General features: G+C 31.8%; 1 protein-coding gene across 1 annotated transcript; it reads left to right on the top strand.

Annotated features, from left to right (window-relative positions):
* The first annotated feature begins 13,397 nt into the window (after positions 1-13,397).
* On the top strand, positions 13,398-24,851 carry LOC105139736 (serine/threonine-protein phosphatase BSL3-like). The gene is made up of 21 exons (XM_011046295.1): positions 13,398-14,069; positions 14,983-15,043; positions 15,154-15,232; positions 15,348-15,427; positions 15,509-15,603; positions 15,750-15,849; positions 16,559-16,628; positions 17,595-17,696; positions 17,782-17,863; positions 18,427-18,606; positions 19,369-19,642; positions 19,734-19,971; positions 20,085-20,255; positions 21,327-21,565; positions 22,604-22,688; positions 22,833-22,931; positions 23,013-23,212; positions 23,296-23,371; positions 23,756-23,891; positions 23,982-24,121; positions 24,204-24,851. The coding sequence occupies exons 1-21, from the start codon at positions 13,625-13,627 to the stop codon at positions 24,285-24,287; spliced, it is 3,036 nt and encodes a 1,011-aa protein (XP_011044597.1). The 5' UTR covers positions 13,398-13,624; the 3' UTR covers positions 24,288-24,851.
* Positions 24,852-25,843: the final 992 nt, after the last annotated feature.

The following is a 25,843-nucleotide window of genomic DNA, read 5'->3' as shown; positions in this document are numbered from 1 at the left end:
TTGTCATTTTAAAAGTTTTTTATTTGTCAAACTATTTTTTTAACAAATCATTCGGGTTATTTTTTGAAATGCAAAATTAACTAGTTCACATCTAGTCAACCTCCACATGATTTAAATTTTTCACTAAAAACACATTAGTAGTATTTTTTTAAAAAAAGTTTATGTTAGAGAAAAATTTATCTTAAACCATGGTGTTTGTGCAAGTGAATAATCTAATTATCAACTATAACCCATGTATGTATATTTTGTAATGTGAGCATGAAACAATCATTCTTAGAAAATTATAAAGTAAAAGATTCAACATCGCTAGGGAGTTATTTGCACTCCATATTTTATTGAAATTATGAACATAACCTTCTCAATATGTTTCTTTAATCATAAATAAATTGTACTGCTAAACATAGAAATAGAAGCCCTCTCTCTTAGATATTTATATTAGCATATTTATGATGCACTACGCAAAAAAGAAGAAGAAGAAGAAGCAATAGTAAAATTAAACCATAAAAATACAATAAATTTATTCTATAAAAAAAAGTCAACTAGGTACCAAAAAAAACTTATTTTCTTATCTTTTTTGCATCATGATTTTTTTATTCTGGTAATAAGCCAAAAAAAAATAAACTGGAGGATAGATCATCAACTTGCAGCAACAAGCATCCACTGCCATACAATAACTACACGTCCTTTGTTTTCTGCTCTTTGTTTCTGCTAAACAGTGCTGCCCTCTAGCCTCAAATAAATTCTTATATATATATATATATATATGCTGGCCATTGATTAGTTTTCTCAAGGTTTGTGGTGCCGCCCCACGTCTTTGTCCAATTCATTCTGTGTTTAAGGAATTGAACCAATGCCTCAAGTCGATCGGCACCGCATCAAAGATTTTGCAGATTTTTACTTAATTTCCGATTTAAGATATTAAAAAAAAAGAGGAGGAGGAGGTTGGTTGGAAGACTCAAGATCATAAACTTATGATGATTATCAACTGGTTATTCTTTTTACCAAATCCTTGTTTTTTTTTCTTTTATTATTCATCAAGCAATCACGAGCTGTTATAAGACGATATGGAAGATGCAGAAGATTCGCTTAGGAAACCTTTGCTCCATACAAGGAGCTAGGTGGCGTCAACTGAGCTCTAGCCAGGCAGCAAGCATAGCGAGCTTCTCTGCTGAGACGCTCCGTGATGGTGCTTTTTATGGGATTGGACTAAAGTTCAAACTTTCAATGCTGAATCTTGACTTCTTTCTTCTCGCCCGTCTGATTTTGTCCTGGGCGGAAAGGTCAGAACAGGACCTAATTAATGACGATACAAGATGACGATTTTACCCTACTTCGTCCACTACCACAACTTGGATGGATTCAAGACCTAGCCATTGCTGATGGTCGATTTGCTTGTATGGCGGCTAGCGAGGGGGAAAGGGCCATAAAGAGAGAGACCCCATTCTACCATGGGAGGAAGACAGATGTTATAAATGCGAATGTCCTCTCAAGAGTGGATGATAAATCTTCATCATTCTTCTTTGCCGCCCACACCGAGCATGTTTGAATCTGTCATTTAATTGCCGGATGTACTTACGGTGTACTCCTTGTAAGGACTCTTGGCTACAAACTGCAATCTGGTTATTAAATGGCAACAGAGAGACAGAGAAATAGATTTTTTTAAAAAATAATGGGATCAGGCATTGTAGGCCTAGCCCATAGAGTTCAAACCTCCACGCGTCAGCTTTTATTTATTTTTTTAAGTTAATGAAGAGAATGACGCGTTTTGTGTCTCAACAATAAACGGAAAAACAAAGCTTTTAATTATGTTTTAAATCCAAAAATCTATTTTTAATTTATCTTTTATTCAAAACACCTAAGTAACCTTATTTAATTAATTCATAATCTCAAAAAATGCAAAAGACTACCCCAAAGTTCATATTCAACTCAAAAACAAAAACAAAAATCTTCTAGAATTAAAATCTTGTTTTTAATGTTTTCAATGTAAAAAAATATTTAATATTAACTTTTATTATCATGTAAAATTATTTAATATAAATTATTAGTGTGCAAAGCAATTTTCTTTCTCTAAACTTGAATTCAGGAACCCACCTCTCTCCCCTACTGAAAAATAATAATATCAAAATAAAATATTTGAAAATTATAAGAACCAGTTAATAAAATAAAATAAAGCAATTTTCTTATATGATGTATAATAATAAAATAATGATAATTATTATAGAAAAAACATTCAAAGTGGTAAACATGTCCCCACCTCAACTTTATTTTTTTATTCAAATTTTTCCTTGTTTATTGAATCTTTTTTTCCATTCAAGTTCCTTTTTTTTAATTGGGTCTTTGTTATTCTCATATAACAAATCTCAATTATTTTTATTCATTAGCCTCATTTTTACTTTTCATTTAGCAATTATAGATGTCTGATAAACCATAAAATGATATTTAAAATTTATTAACGGGTGAGACAATATTAGATGAAATAAATAATTTATTATTATTGCAATATTTATCCACAATATTTTTTTATTTGCTTGATTTTTTTATTCATAACTTAATTCTTTTCATGTTAAGTTGATTTAGAGTTATGTTTAGTATTTTGTTTTGGTTGGTTTTATATAGAGCTCTACAAATAATAAGTTTTGGTGTTAATTTAATGTTTAATATAGCAAAATAATGTTTAATATAGTAAAATAAAATTTTATTTTATTAATTCATATCAATTAAGACTCTTAGGACATAATTTCAAACTAAAACAAATATTAAGCTTTATTTTTTACAATAAATAACATGTTTATCTCAGCTTCTAGCTTAATATACGGGTATAATCAATAAATTTTGACATAAATAATTCTTGATTTATTATATTAAATACATTTACAAAAAAATTTGTTTGCATTAAAAACTTTTTTAGCAATAAAAGAAATTAACAGCACCAACACTTATTTTTTGTTGGGAAAATTTTTTTTATCCTAGCAAAGCAGGATGAATCAAACTAGTAATAATAATAAATTGCTAATGGCATAAAGTTCCACTTTGTAATAATAATTGTTTTTACACTGATAATTTAATATCCAGGAGTTTTTATACTATAATAGATTATTGTAAGAAATATCACATAACACATTTTTGGATGTGACAGATTCATAACACCTCCAAAGCTTCAATAATATTTTAATTTTAATCTTTAAATTCTCATAATAATTATGCATCTTCTAGAAATAACATAATTGCTGGATCCACTGGTTTTGTTTATCTAAATCAAAACAAATCATTAATAAAACCCTTCAAGTATAATGCATGTTGTGCTAGAAAAAAGGGAGAGAAGGAACATCACAAAATAGTGCATTTTTCCACGTTACACAATCTTTAGACTATGCCTGGCAACGCGTTACTTTAAATTTTATATTTATTTATTTTTGTTAATAAATATATTTTTTTATATTTTTAGATTATTTTAATATTCTAATATAAAAAATATATTTTTTAAAAAATATTTTTTAAATATATTTTCAAGTAAAAAACACTTTAAATTAAAATTATTATCAAAATCTTAAATATACCTAGACTTCTCTCCTTCTCAACTACGATTATATAACTTATATTGTTGATGTAGTGATTTTCTAACCTCAAATTTAGTATGGGGTTGTTTTATTTTTAAAAAAATCCAAGTTATTCAATTCCTAAACACAAAAATCATTGTTATGATTTTAATCTTAAAACTCTCAAAGATTTGTACAAACCACCATGTGTAAATAAACTATAATTAAAATTAAATTGTGTGAAAAAATTATTATGGATCAAGAGATATTTTACTATGAATTGAAATAGTGATTTTATTTTTAATTTCTCATCTTTTTACTAGCAAAAAAATATTTCTTTAGCTCTCCTTTTATTCTCATTCATTGCTTATTCTCTCTTATTTTTTTAAAAAAATTTGAATCGGATAAGAGAAAAGATACTTAGTTCTAATAATCATTCCAAATCTAGGACTCCTAGATCTAACAAACATTATAGATTCAAGCCCCTTGAGTCTTGCAACTATGCTAGGCACAATAACCTATGTTAAACTTGAGTATTATGAGTCTAGCAATAATGCCAAATCCAGGTAGGAGGATTAGAGATGAGTAGCAAAAAGTTTGAATAACATATTAATATTCAGAATATGAAAACTTTGAGTATGTTGAATAGATATTTTAATAAGGTACGATAAGTATATTCTCATGTTGTCAACAAGAGAAGCCTACAAGAATAGTTTTTCTTTATTTTTAATTAGAGTTTTTTAAAGTTGCAAGAGAGCGAACATATATCTAACAATTGGTATCAAAATAACAGATTTTATCTTAAATTCTGTATTTGTTTATTGAAATCTAGCAATATTTGATAGAGATATTGGCTATTTTTTTCCTTAACAAGTTCACAAGAAATTATTAGTTAGGTATCTTAAAAGCATTCAACACATTTGTATGAATATTTTGATCCTCAACAAAATTATTACTTTTATTCAACTCACGAAAATTATACAAATTCTAGGCATAAGACTTAAACTACTAGGATTTGACAACTATGTCAAGCCCAAAAACCACGAGTTTTAAACTATCTGGACTTAAGTAACATGAGTTTGGAAACCATACCATGCTCAAATTACTTGAATTTAAAATCTTAAATCCAGTAAACATACCAAATCCATGTTATGTGAACTTAGTAAAAATTATAATAAGCAAGTTTTGATATTCATTTGGATTTTACTAAACTTGGTAATATGTTATTATGATTGTGTAATATCTCTTTTATATCTTAAAATTTTTTATTTATATTGATATTTATAATTTGAGTTAATTTGTTTAATATTATTAACGGTTAAAGTTTATATTATCTTATATATTTAGCATAAACATGAACTATACAGTGGAATGCGGGCATGCATCCAGTGTTATTGATTCAATTGATATTGTTATTCTAATTTATTACCCTTCTCAGAGCATAAAAAATCCAATAATTTATTGAAAACAGTGTGCAATATTGTTATAGACCTACCCATCTTACTTTACATTAAATTCAACCCTTTTTAAAGTTTTGAATGCACAAAATTCAACCCTTTCTTATATTTTTAAAAAAATTAATCCGATCATATGGAGGAGGGCAGGGCAGTAGAAAAGCTTCCTCTATGACGAGTGACATGATAGTTTGCTCCTTAGGGACAAGAAGCAACAGAATATTTGTTCATGGTCTCATCTGGAACATCACTTGCCCACGTGGTTTTGTCTAAAAGGTTCCACCTCATCGAGGCATCATATAACACACACGATCTTTATTCTCTCCCTCCCAACCATGGTTACGGGGCGATTTGCTAGCCTAAAATTAAGTTAATATTTACTCGTTAAATTTGAATTACCTGAGAAATTAACTTATAATTCTGTTAATATTTTACATTAAATTTAACACTTTTTAAAGTTTTGAAGGCACAAAATTTGACCCAGTCAACATGAATAGGTCAAATTAAAATACCCAACCCAGTTTCCCCCTCCACGGATATTTCCATCGGTTTCAATGTGGAATTAAAAAAATAATATGCTCTCATTATATCAGTCCGACTCCAACAAAGGACAATAAAATACACGTGGTTGTAAATTACTAAAGATTCATGACAGTACGGCCAAAAATAATCATAACTGTGTTAATGCGTATATTATAAATTCCACCGTGATTATTATTATAATATCTTAGCGAAAGCCAGCTCCCACCCCGTCCGTATTTGACAGGCGGAATGGGTGGTACTTCCCGTCTGCTGCGGGTTTAGATTCTGTTTATTTTTATATTTTTTTTAAATAATTTTTTATATTATTTTTTATATTATTTTATTATATAAATATTAAAAATAATATTTTTTATCTTGAGTGGAAGATTTTTTCCAGAAGTTATAAAAATAAAAATAAAATATTTTCATTTATTAATTATATAAAATTTGATCGTTGATTTTTTTATTGTTATAATTTTATTTTTTTAATTTTATCCATTATAATTTGATTTAATTTAATATTTATGTCAACTTTTATCCTTATTTTTTTTATTGTTACTTGTTTTTTTTTAGTCTTTTTCTTAATTAAAATTTGTTATTTATCATATTTGATTTCTATTCTTTTTATCGCTATTTATTTTATTTAAAATAACTTATAAAATTGAATTTTTTTCAATTTTATCCTGTTTCAACTTTTTTATATGTTATATTTTGTCTTTATTTTTTTATTATTGTTCTTTTTATTGGAAATAATTTATGAAATTGAATTTTTTTCTTTAATTTTATTATCCTACAACTTTTTTATCTGACAAATTTGATCTTTGTTATTATAATAAACTTGAAAAAAAATTAAATATTAATAAGATATTTTTTTAACTCGTTTTCCATGACACAGTCAAATATTAAAAAATATTTTCTAACTTGTTTTCCATGACACTGCCAAACATAAAAAAATAATTTATTTTTCAGAAATTCATTTTTTATAAAAATTACTTTTAAAAAAGAAATTACTTTCCGACACATGAACAAGGCCTAGATTTGCATTTGCGCTCAATCACAGGGGGTTTTCAATAAATAAAGAATATGCATGTGTTTTTTGATGTATTGTTTTACATAAAAAATTTCACAATCACACATCAAAATGTTTACAAACATATCTAATTAATTAAATCGATGTTTGATCAAGAAATATACGAGATTAAAATATTTGATCTCATAACATAGATCATGTACTAAATTGTGTTTAACAACCATGTTTCTTATAATATTACTTTCATGTAGTGAAACAATCGTGTACTCTTGTAAAAAGAAGTTATGATTCAATGTTGAATGAAGAAGATAAAAAATAACATTAATTAAAAAGAAAAAAATATTGGGTCAACTTGTATAGGCGCGTCAACCCCTCCATAATGGGTACATAATTGGAATAACCTCAAAGAAAGAAAAATGAGAACAAAAAACACAAAGATCGATTATAAAAAAAAATGTTGAATAATAAAATTGAAAAACTATTAAGATATTATACAACATAAGTCTTGCACCAAGTTTTTTTTAATGACTTGAAATATATATTTTTATATAATCAAGCAAATAAAAAAAATATTTGGGCCAAATCTTGTTAACTCCAAAGAATGAAAAGAGAAAAAAGAAGAAGCATGGAGACCAACTCCTGAAAAATTAATTGTTAAAAAATAAAATTAAAAAATACTTAAAAAAACCAAAGTCAACCTGTATTAATTTTCAAAAATCATAACCGAGATCATAAGACTAATACTTAACAAGCAGAAGGCAAACCAAGCAAAAAAGAAAAAAAATCTCAATAAAAAAATAATGAGACATGGAACTTTAAAAAATGTTTCTAAAAATAAAACTAATGAAAAAAATAAATTGAGTCAATTAGGATTGACTTGCTAACCTCGTGATCAAGGAGACAACATCAAAATAACTCTATAAAAAGAAAATGAAAAAAAGAAAAAGCACAAATACCAGCTCTTAAAAAAATAAATGTTGAATGATAAAATTGATTTTTTAATAAAAAAATGTAAAAATAGACCAAAGTTAATTAGTGTTAACCATAAAAAATCATGATTATAGTTATGAGGTCAAGGCTAACCATGTAGAAGACATACCTAAAAAAACAATGAAGCTAAATTATCAAAATGTTAAGGTATGAAATTAAAAAAAATAATGAAAAATATGAGTCAGCCCGAGTTAATCGACTAACCCCATGACCATAGACATATGATCTATATAATTTTATAAAAAGGAAAGCAAAACAAAAAAAGCATGGAGACCAACTTCACATAAATAAAATACCAAAGGATAAATTGAAAAAAAATTTCTTTTCAAAAAGACCTAAAAAACCCGTGTTAACTCTCGAAACTCGTGTCTTGATAAAAGAAATATCGAGGGATAAAATCTTAAAAAATAACAATAAAAAAAAGATCTAAAACAAAATAAACATCATTAAAAAAGGGGGGCTAAATACAAAATGAAAAAAATTAAAATCAAATAATGAAAGATGAAATTAGAAAAAATAACTAGTAAAATGATACAAAAAATGTCGAGAACCGTATCTCGTATAAAAGTCAACTTAAACCTAATGATTATGAATGAAATTAAATAAAAAAATTAAATTTAAAAATTTAAAACTATATTAGATATAAAGTATAAATGGATAGGATATTCTCATACTTTTACCAACCACTTTCTATTTTTATTAATATTTTATACATGTAAAAGACCAATCAAATTATTTCCAAGTCAATTTTATTATAATAAACAAAACAAAGATAAAAAGGTGAAAACCCCCTAAAAAAACTTTATTTTTATCTCTACTGAGTGATTTAAATGTGTTAAACAATCAAAATATCAAAAATACCTTAGATGCATTTTAATTTTTTTTTGGCATACAGGGCTCATTAAGTCATTTAACTATTAATAACAGAAGTCAAAAGTTAGGTTTGTTCCCAATCAATTTGTCGATGATTAATGTGTTCCTGTGAAAAGATTGAATTACCCCTTGTTTGCTAGGTCAATATACCTTTTTTGAAGGGTCAAAGTGGGAATGCACCGTTCATTTCTACAACAATTTGCACATGTAGTTCAGCTTTTGTTACTATACGTTTTCATTGATAACATCCCTCTCAAATTGTTATTATTATCTATTTTATTTTTTATATGAATTTTTGCTTTTTTTATATATTATTTTTGTTGTTATTTATTAAAGAATTATTAAATTCAATGAGTTTATTTAAAAAATTTAATATCTAGAGCTTTACTCGTATTAAATTTCAAGTTAAATTAGTTTTAATATTGATCTTGTAAAATCTAATTAACCTGATGAGTTTTTAATAATTTGATTAACTTGAATAAATTTAATTAAAATTTATTTAGAGTAATATAAAAAAATATTATTTTAAACACGAGGAATATGAGAAGAGAAGATTTGATAACCTTATAACTAAGGCTCTTTTCCGAGTTGGTTACCGGTAGGTTCCGACCACAATGATTTATTGGTTTGAGGTGAATTATTGCTACCTTTTAACTATAAGTTTTAGTCAATTTATCTATGTTTGTTTTACATGATTTGTGAATTTCATTCTCATACGATTGTGCGTGGTTTCGCGTGATAATTACCATATGCATTTAGCTCACCTTATATAAATAATTAATGATATATATTCCTATATGCTATTTGGTATGCTGCTAGACATTAATTTGTAGATTTCGTTATTAACAACCTACTTGCGAAATATAGATTATACACTAAATCCTTAGGGGGCACTGTGTAGCGAGTTAAAAAAATTTTAATATAAAAAAATATTTAGGTATTTTTAATATTTTTTTAATAAAAAAATTAAATTATACAAAATTAATTCAATATAGTTTGATTTATTTGGTGAGTCTATAGACAACTTATATTATTGATAAAAATATAGTTTGATTGATAAAAATTCAATATAATTATTTTTTAAAAAATAAGATGACAACGTATTAGATTGACGTTAGTGCATCTACCAAATCCATGTTTCAGGACATGAGACCACAATAACCTTATATAAAATAAATTAAAATAAATTATGAAACTCAATTTTCAATTAATTTAATGTTGAATGATTTATTTTGAAAAAAATTAATTAAAAAAAAACCATGACAAATAATCAAAGTCAACTTGAGTAAACTAGTCAAACTTGCGACTTAATCATTAGACCAAGATAACCTCATATCAAGTAAATTAAAAACAATTATGAAATGTAATTTTTAATCAATCAAATGTTGAATGATGAAGTAAAAAGATAAATAAAAAACACAAAAAAAATAACTCGAGTTAACTTAAGTTAACTTGTTAACCCATAACCCGAATCATGAGACCAAGATAACTTCATAAAAAATTAAAAAATAACACAAGTTAACATATTAAACTCACAAATCAGGTCATGAGATTGAAAAAATATCATATAAAGAAAATCAAAACAAATTATAAAACACGATTCATGATAAATCAATTGTTGAAGGATAAAATTAAAAAAAAAAATCAATATGAAAAAAAACAATCCGAGTCTAACCAGGATAGCGTGCAAAACCTATAACCTATGTCATAAGATTGAGATAATATTATAGAAAATAAACTGAAACAAATTATGAAGTCTAATTCCCAATAAACTCAATGTCGATAGATAAAATTAAAAAAATATTAATTAAAAAAAATTAATTAATTGGGTTAGTATGCCAGATTTGCGACATATGTTTAAAGACTGAAATAATTATATAAAAATTAAATTTAATAAATTATAAAATTTAATTTTTAATAAACTAAATATTAGAGGGTATTTTTTTTAAAAAAAAAAACATGCCTCTAGAAAACAAAAAAACCTAAGGAAAAAAAAACCCATTACATAGTAGTGTTTTGTGAGAATTTAGTTCATTTCTTTTAATAATAATAATAATAATAATTAATAGGCATGTAATCACCTACTGGAAATCTAGTTAAAGTAGATTTTTTAAGCTAATGTTTGTTTTACTCAATTCTTCTGCAAATAGAAAAAACTCCACAATTAACAAATATCATAAAAACTTCAACATATTATGTATTATAGTTGTCTGAAGTTATGCAGCATCCATTAAAAACTTGATTCTAATTAGATTTTTAATTAACCAAACAAAATAATAATTTGATGAAATTTTATTAACCCAACTAGTTTTTTAATAATATGGCTACTTGATTCAATTTAATTTAAACTCGACATCTTCAATAACATCAAGAAAAAATAATTAAAATTACAATTATTTTAATAAAAACAACACGCAATAACTTAGTTATTTAATTTTTTATTGATTTTTTTTATGATTCTGAAATTCAACTTGAAAAGTCAACTAGTGGTGGGGCCACGTAGTGCAGGAGAGGGGCAATTTTCTCTTTTTTTTGAAATATTTTTATATTAAAATATTAATATAATAACTTTACATGATTAATTTTCTCTATGAGCTACAAATTGTTAGCTTTTTTTATTTATTATTAATTAGTTATTTAAAATATTAAATTTTATAATAATTTACTGGTTTGTTGAATTAACATACATATGAGTAATATTATATCTTAATTAATATGAATTAAAATGAGTTTTGATAAATTAATAAATATTTTATTATGAATTTCATATAAAAAATGATGATGATAAATTTATCAGTAATTAAAAGTGAAGTATATGACAGCTTAAAAAATTAGATACATAATAAATAAATTATAAAAAAATATTTAATATTTATATTTAATTTACTTGTACAAAATAACAAGCCTATAAAAATAATATCAATTTATGACAATTCTTTTAAGCTGTGATTTTATATACTATGTATCATATGTTGGCATAGAATTGTTATCAAAAACTTCCGTAGTCTTTGAAAGATTTACAAATAAATAAATAAAAGTTTATTACATATATGAAAAATGATATTTTTAATGAGATTAAAAATAAAATCATTATAAAACAGTTTTAAAATATAAAATATTGAAGATAATAATTATAATATAAATTTTTTTATTTTAAAAATTCATAAATTAATTTTGCTTGACTTGTGTCGATATATGTATTTTAAATTAATTTTTTTACATAACATATGTCTATATAATATATAATATCAAATATTTATTAAAAAATTATTTTTTTATTTAAAAAATTATAGCTCTAGGTTAATAGGATAAAACCTAGATCAACCTGAATTTTTTAAAAAATTAGAGAATTATTGTTTTTAAAAAAGAATAAAAAAAGTTACAAAGATAATGTTTGGGTTCACTATATCACCGGTTCAACATGAATTATTAAGCAGATTAACTAAGTTTTTTTTTTTTTTTCCCTTCAACCTACCTGAATAAGCTCATGCCTCGCACTAACTGATCTCATGTTGACGTACGAGGTTTTGGGTTTTAAAACAATAGAATCTCGAAGTTGTCCGTGACAATTATCATATTTAGATAGTAGCGCACTTATAGAAACCAGCACATGCATGTCGCAACTTAAACATTCCATAGCTAAGATGTACAAATGGCATGCATAATCTAACGTGCGCGTGATCACGTGCTCTCACTCTCGAGTGTGATTCTTTTGTTACTCCCACAATTAGATGGCAACTCAAGCAAAACTCCTTGCAAATAGGAACCGGTTATTGCCGTTAATAGTTAAATCCTCTCCCTGCTACTTCGGTAACTCCGTCCCTTTCTCCGCTGTCAACCCCCCACCTGACGGCGCTCCTCCTCCTTTCCGTACACACCTTAACAGGCTAATAACGGTAACAGGCACCAGAATCAATCACCTCTCCTGTCATTTTCCAGATAAAATAAACCCCGAAACAGAAATTAACTAATCATTAAATAAACTAAAATAAAAGGAGTAAACTATTCTTCAGTCCTTGTTTTTTGGAATCAATACAATTTAGTCCTTCATGTTTGAAAACCTATAATCCAACCCCTTTACTCATGTTGACCGCTGTCCTGACATAAAATGTTTGTCATTCTTTACTTTTTTTTCTTCTTGTAAATTTAAAGTATGCCCTCTTGACATTTTCTTCTAATAAAAGATAAATAATAATAAAAAACCTTTTACAATATGTCAAGCAATACATTGAAAAAACATTTTAATTTTTTTTATTGTTAAAAAGTACTATTTTTTAATAAATGTTTTTGATTGTTTTTATGTAAAGACATTAGAATTATTAGAAAAATCTAAAGAAGAATCGATTTACTATCTTTTTTAAGGGAAAACACTATGTAAATACACTTTCAATTAAATCATCAAACATATATTAATATATTTTTAGTAAAAAAATTATTACTCAAGTGGATTATACTCCTATTCATGTAAAATATAAAATTCATTATGAATAATTATTAACGGATTAAATAAAAAGATACTATAACAACTTATAATTAATATTTTTTAAAAAGACAGTGCAACTAGAGTTGCATTCACTCATGTTTTCAAATTAAAAATATTAAAATTAATATTTTTAGTTCGAGAACAAAAATGCAATAACAGCCGCGCTTGCATATTCAAATAAGCATTAAGTAATTTCTTCAACTTTTTAATAATTAATAAACGAGAACTAAAACCAAGAGACAAATTATAGATTTTAAAAATAAAGGATTAACTTATAATAGTTTTCAGAAAATAGGGACTAAATCAACAATTTACTCAAAGCGACAACAAGCATTTGTTTCTGACCGAGAGAGAAACGAAGATAGATGCCAACACACGTACATACAGTTTTTAGAGAGAGAAAGACTAAACTGTTTCCGTTCCGTTTTTATTTTTATTTTTATTTTATAATTTCTTCCTGTTCATTTTGTTTTCTCGACCGGCTCGACGTTAGAGAGAGAAAGAAAAGCGAGAAAACCTAATCGAAGAAAAAGAAAAGAAAATTCAATAACTCTCTCTCTCCTTTCTATTTTAAAATTTTTCACTGAAAACTGAAAATCAGCGATCTTGAGCTAGGGTTTTGAATTGATAAAGTCTAAATACAATCGAAGTGAATCTTTCAAGAATGTTAATTAGAGATTTGAATTCGTTTGAATTTTAGCTCCGATCTTGAAATTAGGGCTTGGTAGATTGAGAAATGGACTTGGACGCGTCGATGGCGGCGACCGATCACGATCCGGCGGTGCAGAGCGCTAATTCGGCGCCAACAGAAATGGACGGGGAACAGATAGGGGAGCAGTCGCAGCAGCCGGCAGGATCTCAGGATACGTCAACGGCGGCGGTTACGGGTTCTAGTACCACTACAACGGCCCCGCAGCAAGTAGCGCAGGCACAACAGCAGAGTCCGGTGGCGGGGCCGAGACATGCGCCCACTTATTCGGTGGTGAATGCGAATATGGATAAGAAAGAGGATGGGCCTGGGCCTAGGTGTGGGCATACCTTGACTAATGTGGCTGCTGTCGGAGAAGAAGGGACGCCTGGGTATATTGGACCAAGGTTGATCTTGTTTGGTGGTGCCACGGCACTTGGGGGAAATTCTGCCTCTACTGGGACTCCTTCTTCTGCTGGGAGTGCTGGAATCAGTATGTTTTTGGTTTTATTTTTTATATCGGTGGTTTTAATTTCTTTGGTTGTTTGATTTTTTCGTGCTAAGTTAATAATCTTTTGCTTGTTTGATTACTAGGTTTATTAAGAACTTGGCCATAGCTTACTGAATTGTGGTTAAATGGGAAGGAACTGGCATTAGGATTAGGTGGTTATGTGAACTCCAGGGTTGTTTTAATTCAGTGCTATTTAGATGTGGTATTTTGCGTGGTTTGTTTTCCATTTTGGTGAGATTGAACTAATTTTTTCTGCTATTGGTTATGAAGTTGTTTTAGGTGATATGTGGTCCATATTCTTTCTGGTAATAGTAAGCAAATTTCTTTATGTTTCTGACCTTCCCAGTGGCCTGGCTGTTCTTTCACTGAGAAATTGAAGCTGCAAAATCATGAGTGGAACTGATTTTACTGTTTATTTTAGTTTTGCTATACCAGCGGCATTTGAGTTCTACTGTTGTTAGAACTCAACAGGCTTGTGTAATTATTTCCTTAGTCTGTGTTGTGCTCAAGATGCTCATCTTGTCGTTGTCTTGAATGGCATGTGAAGCTTTTAAGTTGATGCCTAACTCACGGTAATTAACAAGTATTTCCTATAGTTTGTGATCTGAAAATGCACAAGTCTAGTTGAATGGATATTTAGTTTTCCTGCTGTATTGGTTTTGATATCCTAACTCTTATGGTATCCCTATAATCAGTACTAATTTTCTTGATTCCGAGTAGCATATGGTTGCCATTTCATTCTTTGTGTCAGTCTGATAACCATTCTTGGCATTGATCTGAAATTGCATCCAGAAGAAATGAATGAACACATGATAATGGATCTTTTCTCTACCGAGTCTCATAGTGATCATGTGTCATGAACTTTCATTACCTTCATGATTTGTTATAAACGCAGGACTAGCAGGCGCCACCGCTGATGTTCACTGTTATGATGTATTAACAAATAAATGGACTAGGTAAGCCTAGCATGTGGAAATCTTCATTTCACGAACCATTCTACTAAAAAACACTGCTTTCTTCCTCCTATCTGTTACGGGGATCATTAACTACAGAGTGATTTTTTCAGGATTACTCCATTTGGAGAACCTCCCACACCAAGGGCTGCCCATGTGGCAACTGCTGTGGGAACTATGGTAGTAATTCAGGTGAACATATGACAAATTATCTTTGAAGTTCATATCTTTACCAGATCATGGTTATTTTTTACTTTGTTATATTTTAACTGTTCAGTTATAACTTGAATTTTTTCATTCAACACAGGGTGGAATTGGTCCAGCTGGTTTGTCTGCTGAGGATCTTCATGTCCTTGACCTAACACAGCAGCGGCCGCGGTGGCATAGGTTGGAGTCCTTACAAATGCTTGCTCATTCTCTTGTATTTAGTATGTGATTTTGATCTATATGAATGTTAATTTCATGTAGAGTGGTTGTTCAAGGCCCAGGACCAGGCCCACGATATGGGCATGTGATGGCTTTGGTGGGGCAAAGGTATCTCATGGCAATTGGAGGGAATGATGGTAAGTGGCTTCACAGTCAAATCTTAAACCTCATGTTTTGTACATGGAGTTAAACTTAGCACGTTGGTTATCGCTGCAAGCATGAATATGTGCACACATCGAGATCTTCAATGTATTTTTAAAATTTTTTGGTTTATGCTTTTCAGGAAAAAGGCCTTTGTCTGATGTATGGGCCCTGGACACAGCTGCCAAGCCTTATGAATGGCGTAAACTAGAACCAGAAGGGGAAGGCCCACCACCATGCATGTAAAACTCTCTCTCTTTCATGCAAACGTAATAAATGATTTAGACACACTGTTACTACTTAATATGCGCGAGCTTATCCATGCGGTTATGCACTCTTCAAATAGGAATCCATTTTCTGAAAGATCCTGGCTTTCATGCACCTATTGACAATGTTCTTGTAGAATCTTTCCATGTTATATATATGGAAAAACTTGAGCGTTAACTTCATGTTTGTGTGGATGTTTTGGCTTATCTAATTGTAACTCCTAACATTTCTACTGTTGGTAACTATTGATGAAATGTTGCATTCAGCTACTATCATTTCATAATGGACAATATCCATTTCATGCATTCTTTGCAAATTGACTCAATGATTTAAAAAATGCGATTTCTTTTCTGTCAGTTTCCTTTTCAGTATGTTAATTTGAGCTTGAATCTTTTCTCTTGGAAAATGAAAGATAACATATGGTTGAAGGAGAGATGGAGACAGAGCATGGTAGAAAAAGATAGAAATGAATATCCATGTGCCAGTGACAATATTTGCAAGTACTAGTAACATGGATTGCAGTTTAGAAATTGGAGCTTCATATTTTACATGTTTGAAATATCAATTGATATCACTAATGGCTTCTTCTATTTTGTTTAGTTGGCTTTTTTCAGTTCCCTTTTATTTTGTAGTTCATTCATCATATCTGAAGGCCTAGCTCACTTGTCCTTTATACTTGGCTAGGTATGCAACTGCAAGTGCTCGTTCAGATGGTCTGCTTCTGCTTTGTGGTGGGAGGGATGCAAACAGTGTGGTAAGCTGAAAACTTGATATGGTAATAGATACATGTCACAATATTTTTTAGTTCTTAATTGGCTCCTTTGTTTATTACATATTGATTGCTTCAAGAGATGTTCTCCGATTTTTGTCCTTTGTCATGCAACCTCAGAATGCAAATTGTTAGAACTTTGCTGGCAAACAAGTTGCATGGTGTTGCTAATCTTTCTAATTCATGAAATTAAAAATGGAAACAAAATCCTCTGCACAAATAATGACAATAACTGTATTAGCTTTTGGAAGAAATTTGTACATTTACACTAGTGGTCAATAGTGGATATATATTTTATTAATCTAAATAAACAAATTAGTATTGCTACATATCAGAGAGAACAAGATGAATTGCAGAGAACAAGTTTCTAGGTTTTGTAAGCATTTTAAGGGAAGAGTGAGAAACTTTTTTTTGTTTCGCTGTTCTTTCCCTCCATAATAAGGTGCGTTGTGCAGTCGGGGTTGCTGGGATTTGGAAACTTGTCATATGCATTCTCTTAGTCTTTGGTATTTGGAAAGCTGTCATATGCATTCTCTTATAGCCAGTAGTCAATTCAGTGTGGTTTTTGTTTCTGAAGTTTTGAAACTTTTGATTAATGTGGTTTCTCAAATTTGTTCTTTAATTGCTTGGAATTTTTCTTATCTTCTGAGTCAACTTTTCCTGGAATGGACTGAATTGTGTAACTTTATGTTCCCTGCATGCCTTTTACTTAGGTAATAACAATGTTACAGGAACAATGATATTTTTCAATGAAGGAGTTCATGGTTTTAAAATCATGGCCTTCTTCATTTCTTCCAAAATCTTCATTTCATTTGGAAATTTTCATTTTGGGAAGAACATATGGAAATTACTTTGTTTCTGGTAATGGCGACACTTTTTTTGTTTGTGATGTGAGATTTTGTTAACCTCTTTTAATGTGTAGCTTGTGTCCTTGCCTCTTGACCTTTTCAGCCACTTGCAAGTGCTTATGGACTTGCTAAACACAGAGATGGCCGTTGGGAATGGGCAATTGCTCCTGGCGTCTCGCCATCTCCAAGATATCAACATGCAGCAGTAGGTTCTTTTGCTTGAATATATTGTTTCTTGATTGACTTCTTCTGTCCTTGAAGATTAATCACTCTTCAATTTTGTAATTTAGGTCTTTGTAAATGCAAGGCTCCATGTATCTGGAGGGGCACTTGGTGGTGGTCGAATGGTAGAAGATTCATCAAGTGTTGCTGGTAAATCCTGAGTTTGCAATCTTTAGGACTCTTACCTCTAGTATTTTATCAGATGGTTTCAGCCCCATTTCTTAATAATGGGTTTTAGGATAAGAAGGCATGCAAAAACATAGCCATCTAGTCAGCCTAGGTGGTTGAGGTTGCCTGATTTTACCTGCTATATGGTGTACATATAACTATGAGAGAGATGCTATTGAGCTGAGTGCTATGTGCGAAATTCCTAAAGGATTCAGGACTCTTTACAGCTGAAATTGAAAATTATGAAATATTTGTGCCAAATAACTTATATTTGATTCCACAAGGTTTCATGGTTTTTTTTTTACCCTTTCGCATCGCAAGTTGCATTTAATTGCGTTTATCCTATTTTCATTGTCATCAATTTGAGCTGTCAGTTTTATTTAACTCAAATTTGGTGGTTGGGTAGGGGACAATTTAAAATCCAGTTCCAGTGATCTAAGTGCCACTAATGAGATTGTACTTACTACTGTTTTAATTCGTATATTGTCTTCATAGATGGTTCTGCCCAGAATTCCAACAATAACCTCATGCTTTCCCATGTATAGTGTTGGATACTGCAGCAGGAGTTTGGTGTGATACAAAATCTGTGGTCACCAGTCCAAGAACTGGCAGGTACAGTGCTGATGCTGCTGGTGGAGATGCTGCAGTTGAGTTAACAAGGCGTTGCCGGCATGCAGCTGCTGCAGTTGGTGACTTGATTTTTATTTATGGCGGCTTACGTGGCGGTATGTGATGATCCTATTATATTATAATTGCTGCATTTTGTTTTGAAGTTTTCTTTTGGCCTTTTGGCCATCATGAGCCAACACTACAAAATAGCTGTATAGTTGAATTCTGTTGTGATGAGCAAAAATTATCTGGATGTTTTGGAAAGATAACTGATGTACACCTGTTAGAGGATTTTTGACTCAACGTTTCACAATTGGTTTTGAAATGGAATTCTGTGGAGTATATTCGACAAGATATGGACACATTGTTAAAGCTCAAGCAGAATTTTTTATATATCCTACATGGCTTTAATTGGAGTAATGTGCGTTTCAGTGCATTAAATGGAGAAACCAATAAGCTTAAACATGCACATCATAGAGCAGGTCAAGATGCCTTCATGGAGTGATGGTTTATAATAATCCTTAACTTGTTAGAATGTGAGCAGAAATTATGGTCCTTGACTCAGTCCTTGTTTATCTTGTCCTGAACTAGTTCATTTCCTTTCTATATTGCAACCGCCAGACTTGAACCCTTAACCTGATGGTTCACGTATGAACACACATTAACAGGCTGCAATGGAGTCTGGTCTGGTGTCATTTTGCTTTCTTTCTGAATGTAAATGATCAATTAAGAGGATTGTTGATGATATAGAGATGTATTCCTTGGAAGCAGATTATAAAAACTCAAATCTTGCTGACAGTTTTTTGAAGATTTTCCAATGAGCTCCTCTTATCCTAACACTATAAGTACTGTATTTTGATACACGCATTTATGCATAGGGGTGTTGCTTGATGACCTACTTGTTGCTGAAGATCTGGCTGCTGCTGAAACAACAAGTGCAGCTTCCCATGCTGCAGCTGCAGCCGCTGCATCCAATGTACCAGCAGGTCGGGCACTTGGAAGATACGGATTTGTGGATGAAAGAACTAGGCAAACCATGCCTGAAGCAGCACCTGATGGTTCTGTTGTGCTGGGCAATCCAGTTGCTCCTCCAGTAAATGGTGACATGTACACTGATATAAGCACAGAGAATGCCATGCTTTCTGGACCAAGGTAAGTCAGCCACTGCATTTGGTCTTTTGCTTTCATTTAAGTAGATAATAGTCATCATTCAAAGAGTTGCTGGATGTGCGTTGTTGCGCAGGAGGACAAACAAAGGTGTTGAGTATTTGGTTGAAGCAGCAGCTGCAGAAGCGCGGGCTATCAGTGCCACTCTGGCTGCTGCCAAGGCACGGCAAGTTAATGGAGAAGTTGAACTACCTGATAGAGATCGTGGGGCAGAGGCTACTCCTAGCGGGAAACAAATATCTGCTTTGATTAAGCCTGATTCTGCTGGATCAAACAACATCACTCCTGCTGGAGTTCGGTTACATCACAGAGCTGTCAGGATAAAATATTTATGAACTTTTTAAATACGATCTCAATTCAATTTTGGTATGAAATGTGCACATTTACACCAGATGTTATACCTGATGTTTCACTACTGCCCTTTCAGGTTGTTGTAGCTGCTGAGACTGGTGGGGCTTTAGGTGGCATGGTCAGACAGCTTTCAATTGATCAGTTTGAAAATGAAGGCAGGCGGGTAAGTTATGGGACCCCTGAGAGTGCAACGGCAGCTAGGAAACTACTGGATCGACAAATGTCCATCAATAGTGTGCCAAAAAAGGTATTTCAGTGCTTAATTTGAAGTACATGTACATTGTGATTATGAAAATGCTTCATGTAGAGACATTTTTATACAATGTAGACTATGTGGGCTTGCTGTGCTGCTGACCTGAAATAGTCTGGAAATATTGCTATTGTTAATGCTCTTGCTTTGGCATTTTAGTGTGTATACTGCCAAGGTTGTCTTTAATGCATGTCTGATTATGCGTATGTGGATTGATAGCTGAGATAGGCATATGCATTGTGGATTGAAGTGAAGATTCAATTTAACTAATCTTGGGCTTCATTGACGTGTTCCAAATTGAGATGAGTATAATAATATATCTGTGTTGCTGGATACTAACGTATTCTCTTATGTAGCTGAATACTCTACATTATAAACTACTTCCTGTCTACTGATATACTATTTGGCATAAATTTTAAATAGACGTGAAACCTACAGTGTCAAGGTCCATATAAATATTCTTTTCTGCCTTTTCACCAGATATCTTTTTTTTTTCTGTTTTTTATTTTGTCATTGAGGGATAGTTGTGCCATGTTAGAACATGAGCACCAAGGTCTAGGATATGTCCATCTTATATTCAGGATAAAAGAACACTACTATGCTGCTTAATTCTCCTAAATCCCTTCGAATATTGTGTGTTCTTTGCCCCCCTCTGAACTACCTTATGGTCAAGCATTTGCTTTTGGTTGTTGTTTCGAAGTATATGACACTTCTGTTTTGCAGTGTCATTTCCAGCATAATTTCTAGTATCCATCAAAGTCATTTGGCTTTTATTGGATCAAGGAAATGGCTTGGAATCAAATCAATGCTCCTTAGACTTGTTTGATGTTTAATCCCCCTCTTTTCAACTTAACCCTTTTACTTGGGTTCTTTAGTTGCAAGAGATGAAATTTTTTTAGATGTGTGCTTTCCATGTCCATGGGTTGCACCTATTCTTGGATTCTTTAGTTGCAAGAGGTGAAGTTTTGTTAGATTTTTGGCATTTAGGTGAATCACTTGCCAAGACTTAATTTTCTTGCCCAAATTCTCTGTTTTGTAGCTTAGCATGGTCCTTTTATATTTTATCAGGTTGTGGCACATCTCTTAAAGCCTCGTGGTTGGAAACCTCCAGTTCGCCGGCAGTTTTTCTTAGATTGCAATGAAATAGCAGATCTTTGTGACAGTGCTGAAAGGATATTTTCAAGTGAATCAAGTGTTTTACAGCTTAAGGCTCCTATCAAGATATTTGGTGATTTGCATGGGCAATTTGGGGATCTGATGCGCCTTTTTGATGAATATGGTTCACCTTCAACTGCTGGTGACATTGCGTAAGCATTTTTGTGAATATTTATAGGTTCTTCTACATTATGCATGCTAATTCATGTCACCAAAGCTTATTTATCTATATAATGAGATAAAAGTCTGGAAATATTGATCATGATGGATTTATTTATTTTTTCTATATCCAGCAGAGAAACCTATCAATTTTGCAGAAAGCTGGCCTCCCACAATTTCACTCCATGAATACTATCAACCACTGAATTTTTTATTTAGATCCCTTTCGCATCTAATCCCTAACTTATGATGCCAAATAGTTCAAAATGTACTTCTGAAACCATTTTTTGTCAGCAATCCTCTGTTAAAATGAAAAATCCTCGCCTATTACCTGCCTAACTGAAAAGGACAAGCAACAAATTTCGCATGCACCAAATGATGTATGAACTCCATACACAAACCCTCGTGAAAGGATTGCTTTGCAATCTCTAAATCCTTGTATGAAGTAATGGGTTAACCTGTTCAACGTTTAAATGCTTGATGTCAAGGATCAATTTTGGTTTGGATTTCAAATTGGCTGCTGAAAATATTTTTGGATCACAGCTACCTATATTTATATTGTAATGAGCTCGAATGCCTTATGGACTTTTCTTTTCCATTTGCCAACCTTGAGAGGTTATCTTTTGATTATTCCCTCTACAAAGAACTTTTAGGTTGCTGTTTCTTTTCCATTTGCCAACCTTGAGAGGTCATCTTTTGATTATTCCCTCTACAAAGAATAAAAAAATTGAGTATTTGTTTTTAAATTATAGGAGAAAGGGCATAAGGACTTGTAGGTTGAGCTAGTCTAAGGCTATGAAGTGGTGATCTTTTTGGCTGTTTGCTGCAAGATGCGGTGGCAGGAAGAGGGAATTGAGGTTTGGATTAGTGTAGTGAATGGGGGTGGGAGTTGGAAGTGCTCAGTTATCATGTATCAGTAAACTTTTTGTGCGTGAATGTATTTGGAGACATTCACATGAACATTCACATGCAGAGATTCACATTTTGTTCTTAAGTTTTTGAGGAGGCTGATTTTATTCTATTACTGTCAGATATATCGACTATCTGTTCCTAGGTGATTATGTTGATCGTGGCCAGCACAGCTTGGAGACCATAACTCTTCTGCTTGCTCTGAAGGTATATTGGCGTGCCTGCTTCTCTTCCTCTCTGAGGGTGGATAGATATTTGTTTCTTCTCCACAAATATTCCTTTTGATTTCCTCTTTAAACTTTGCCTTGGATCTTGATGGGAGCTTTCTGCAATTATGTTTGACTGTTGTAGGTTGAGTATCCCAGCAATGTACATTTAATTCGTGGGAACCATGAAGCTGCAGATATCAATGCCCTTTTTGGATTCCGGATTGAGTGCATTGAGCGAATGGTATTGCATTATATACATTTTACATCTGTATCCTTTCTTAACAACTTGTTAGCTACAAGCTAAAAATGGCTTGATGAACAGGGTGAGAGAGATGGAATTTGGGTTTGGCATCGGATAAATCGATTGTTCAATTGGCTTCCTTTGGCAGCACTAATTGAGAAGAAAATCATTTGTATGCATGGTGGTATTGGTCGGTCAATAAATCATGTGGAACAGATTGAGAATCTTCAACGTCCAATTACCATGGAAGCAGGTTCAATTGTGCTTATGGATTTGTTATGGTCAGTGCTTCTGCTCTATTGCTCTCATTTGCTTATCTATTTGCTTATTTGTCTAATTGCATTTTTTTCCTCTTCTACTATAGGTCTGATCCAACAGAAAATGACAGCGTGGAAGGATTGCGACCAAATGCTAGGGGTCCAGGGCTGGTAACATTTGGGGTAAGATCAGTTGTATTGCTCAGTTGTATTGCTTGTGTTTAATTCGTTACAGTAGTGTAGCTTCCTTGGTTTATATGTCTGTTGCCTTGCAACTTGTTTTCCTTGATGGTCTTTTTGAAGTACTAGAGCTTTTTCTAAAATAATGATAGCACAGAAGTAGGTTCGTATTTTTATCTACTTGATTGTGCTTGAACTGATTCCATGTTCTCAAATTCCTTTCGTGCTATATGATGCATTAGGAGCTTTTGGATTTCATTCTTCTTAAAATTGCAATTCAAGGATTTGTAGTCATTTGGCTGGTTTATTTGATTCAGCAATGGTGGTCATGTCCATGATGGCGATGTTCATTAACATGGTCATTAAATATTCTTTTGTCCTTTGCAGCCTGATCGTGTTATGGAGTTCTGCAATAACAATGATCTTCAGTTGATTGTACGTGCCCATGAATGTGTGATGGATGGCTTCGAGCGTTTTGCTCAAGGACATTTAATTACACTTTTCTCAGCCACCAATTATTGTGGTATTTTCTCATCAACTTAACTGGCTATTTATTTTCATGAGAGTAATGATTAGTAAGTTTTAGTGATTCTATTCCTGCCTATTTCTACAGGTACTGCAAATAATGCAGGGGCAATCTTAGTTTTGGGAAGAGACCTTGTGGTGGGTCCCCAACACATTCATCCTTTACCACCAGCAATTTCATCACCAGAAGCTTCACCCGAACGTCATATCGAAGATACATGGATGCAGGTGCTGTTACATTTCAAAATTTTCATGTTTATGCTGACTTCTGATCTTTAATCCGATTTCCATTGCTTTTCTTATATGACAGGAGTTGAATGCTAACAGACCTCCTACACCAACTAGAGGCCGTCCTCAAGTAACAAATGATCGTGGCTCTCTTGCTTGGATATAATAGATGCTTCTGATTTTTACACATGCTCATTCCGAGCTTGTGCATTCACCCTGGGTTTCTGTCATCTGTATAGAGCATGATGCCACATCCAGGAATTCCCACACTTGCGACCGCCGTTCCTGAGAAATTTCTAGGCTTTCTGATTTTTGATTTTAAGGCAGAGTTGCTAGGCCTTGAGATGGTTGCTACACAAGTTTGAGAACCAGGTTGCAGGCACGGCGGTTAGGTTCACTTTGTTGTGCTAAAGGTTGCAGATCTGAATGACTTGCCCATTGTAAATTGAGCCACAAACAGGTAGAAAGTCTTCCAGGTTTATTTTCACGGGTTGGTAGTGCTGGGTATTTTCACATTAGTTTTTCTTATATTTTTTTCTCATTCCTTGTTTTAGGCCTAATATTTATTTTTATATTTTTGCTTTTCATTCTGTTTATGAGGGCACGAGGTCCTTACATTGATGGTGAGATATATATTGTCTAAAATCTTTGTATTATAGAGGTGTTATGTAATTCTCATTTCTGCTCTTTGTGCAATATAATTTGTGAGGATAAGAGGCTTCTTGGGTCTCCGAAAATCTGAGATTGGCCTTTGGTGATTTTTGCTGCTAGAACTAGAGAAGAAACTAGAGGTAAAGCCTGGATTTTCTGAGAGGAGTTGGTTTCTATTATTTAACAATTTTTGTTAAAAGAGTTACAGAGAGGCATTTGTTGGTGTGGCCTCGCAGCTGATTTATCTCCTGCTGTGTCTCTAATTACCAATTTTGCATTGTCATGCTTTTACTCGTAAATGCTTGGAATGATTTTCTTCTAACAACCGGAATGACCGTCAACGAATAGAAAGGCATGAATTTCATTCATCAGCAGGGGTTAGAAAAGGCCACAAAAACAAATAAAGTGGAGGAAAAAAGAACAATGACACAATGAATTTGCCATCTGAAGGACAACCGTCGGAGAACTCCATGTTAACAGCAGCAGCACTAACTCAAGCTAAGCTGACATTAAAACCAACCAGAGACAAAATAGACTCCTTGATCAAGCTATGATCCTTGCAAGGGGCTGGTTAGAGGCGAGTGTTTTTGTTTGAATGTATTAGATCGATGTGTTTTACGGTTGTCGAGTCTCGCGTGTCATATACTACTACACTACATCAGTCCAAGTCATGACTCTCATAATTTACCTCGTGGTCGTATAGCTTCCACAATCTTGAAATACTTGTTTCGAGGAATAATTCTATATTGATAACACAAGTTTACCATCATGGTCAACCACCATTTTAAAACTCAACCCAACAAATTGAACCATGACCTAAGATTTAGACTGGACCAGATTTCAACAAAAATAAAAATTAACTTGATTAAGAACTTAAGTTGACTCGTAACCCCGTAACAACCCATTTGACTTCTCTTTTTTATTCTCTCTCAAAGTAATATTATTTTTACTTTATATATATGTATATATAAAAAGTTGACCCGGGTGACCCCCAAGACTTCCCCAGATTACGTTTAAAAACCATGCTTTCAACTTCATCATGAAGTAATCCTCTTCAAATAAGGCAGGATC

Source organism: Populus euphratica, unplaced genomic scaffold (assembly GCF_000495115.2).
Source record: "Populus euphratica unplaced genomic scaffold, PopEup_1.0 scaffold122.1, whole genome shotgun sequence".
In the NCBI taxonomy this organism is placed as follows: Eukaryota; Viridiplantae; Streptophyta; class Magnoliopsida; order Malpighiales; family Salicaceae; genus Populus; species Populus euphratica.
This window is presented reverse-complemented; position numbering and strand designations above follow the sequence as displayed.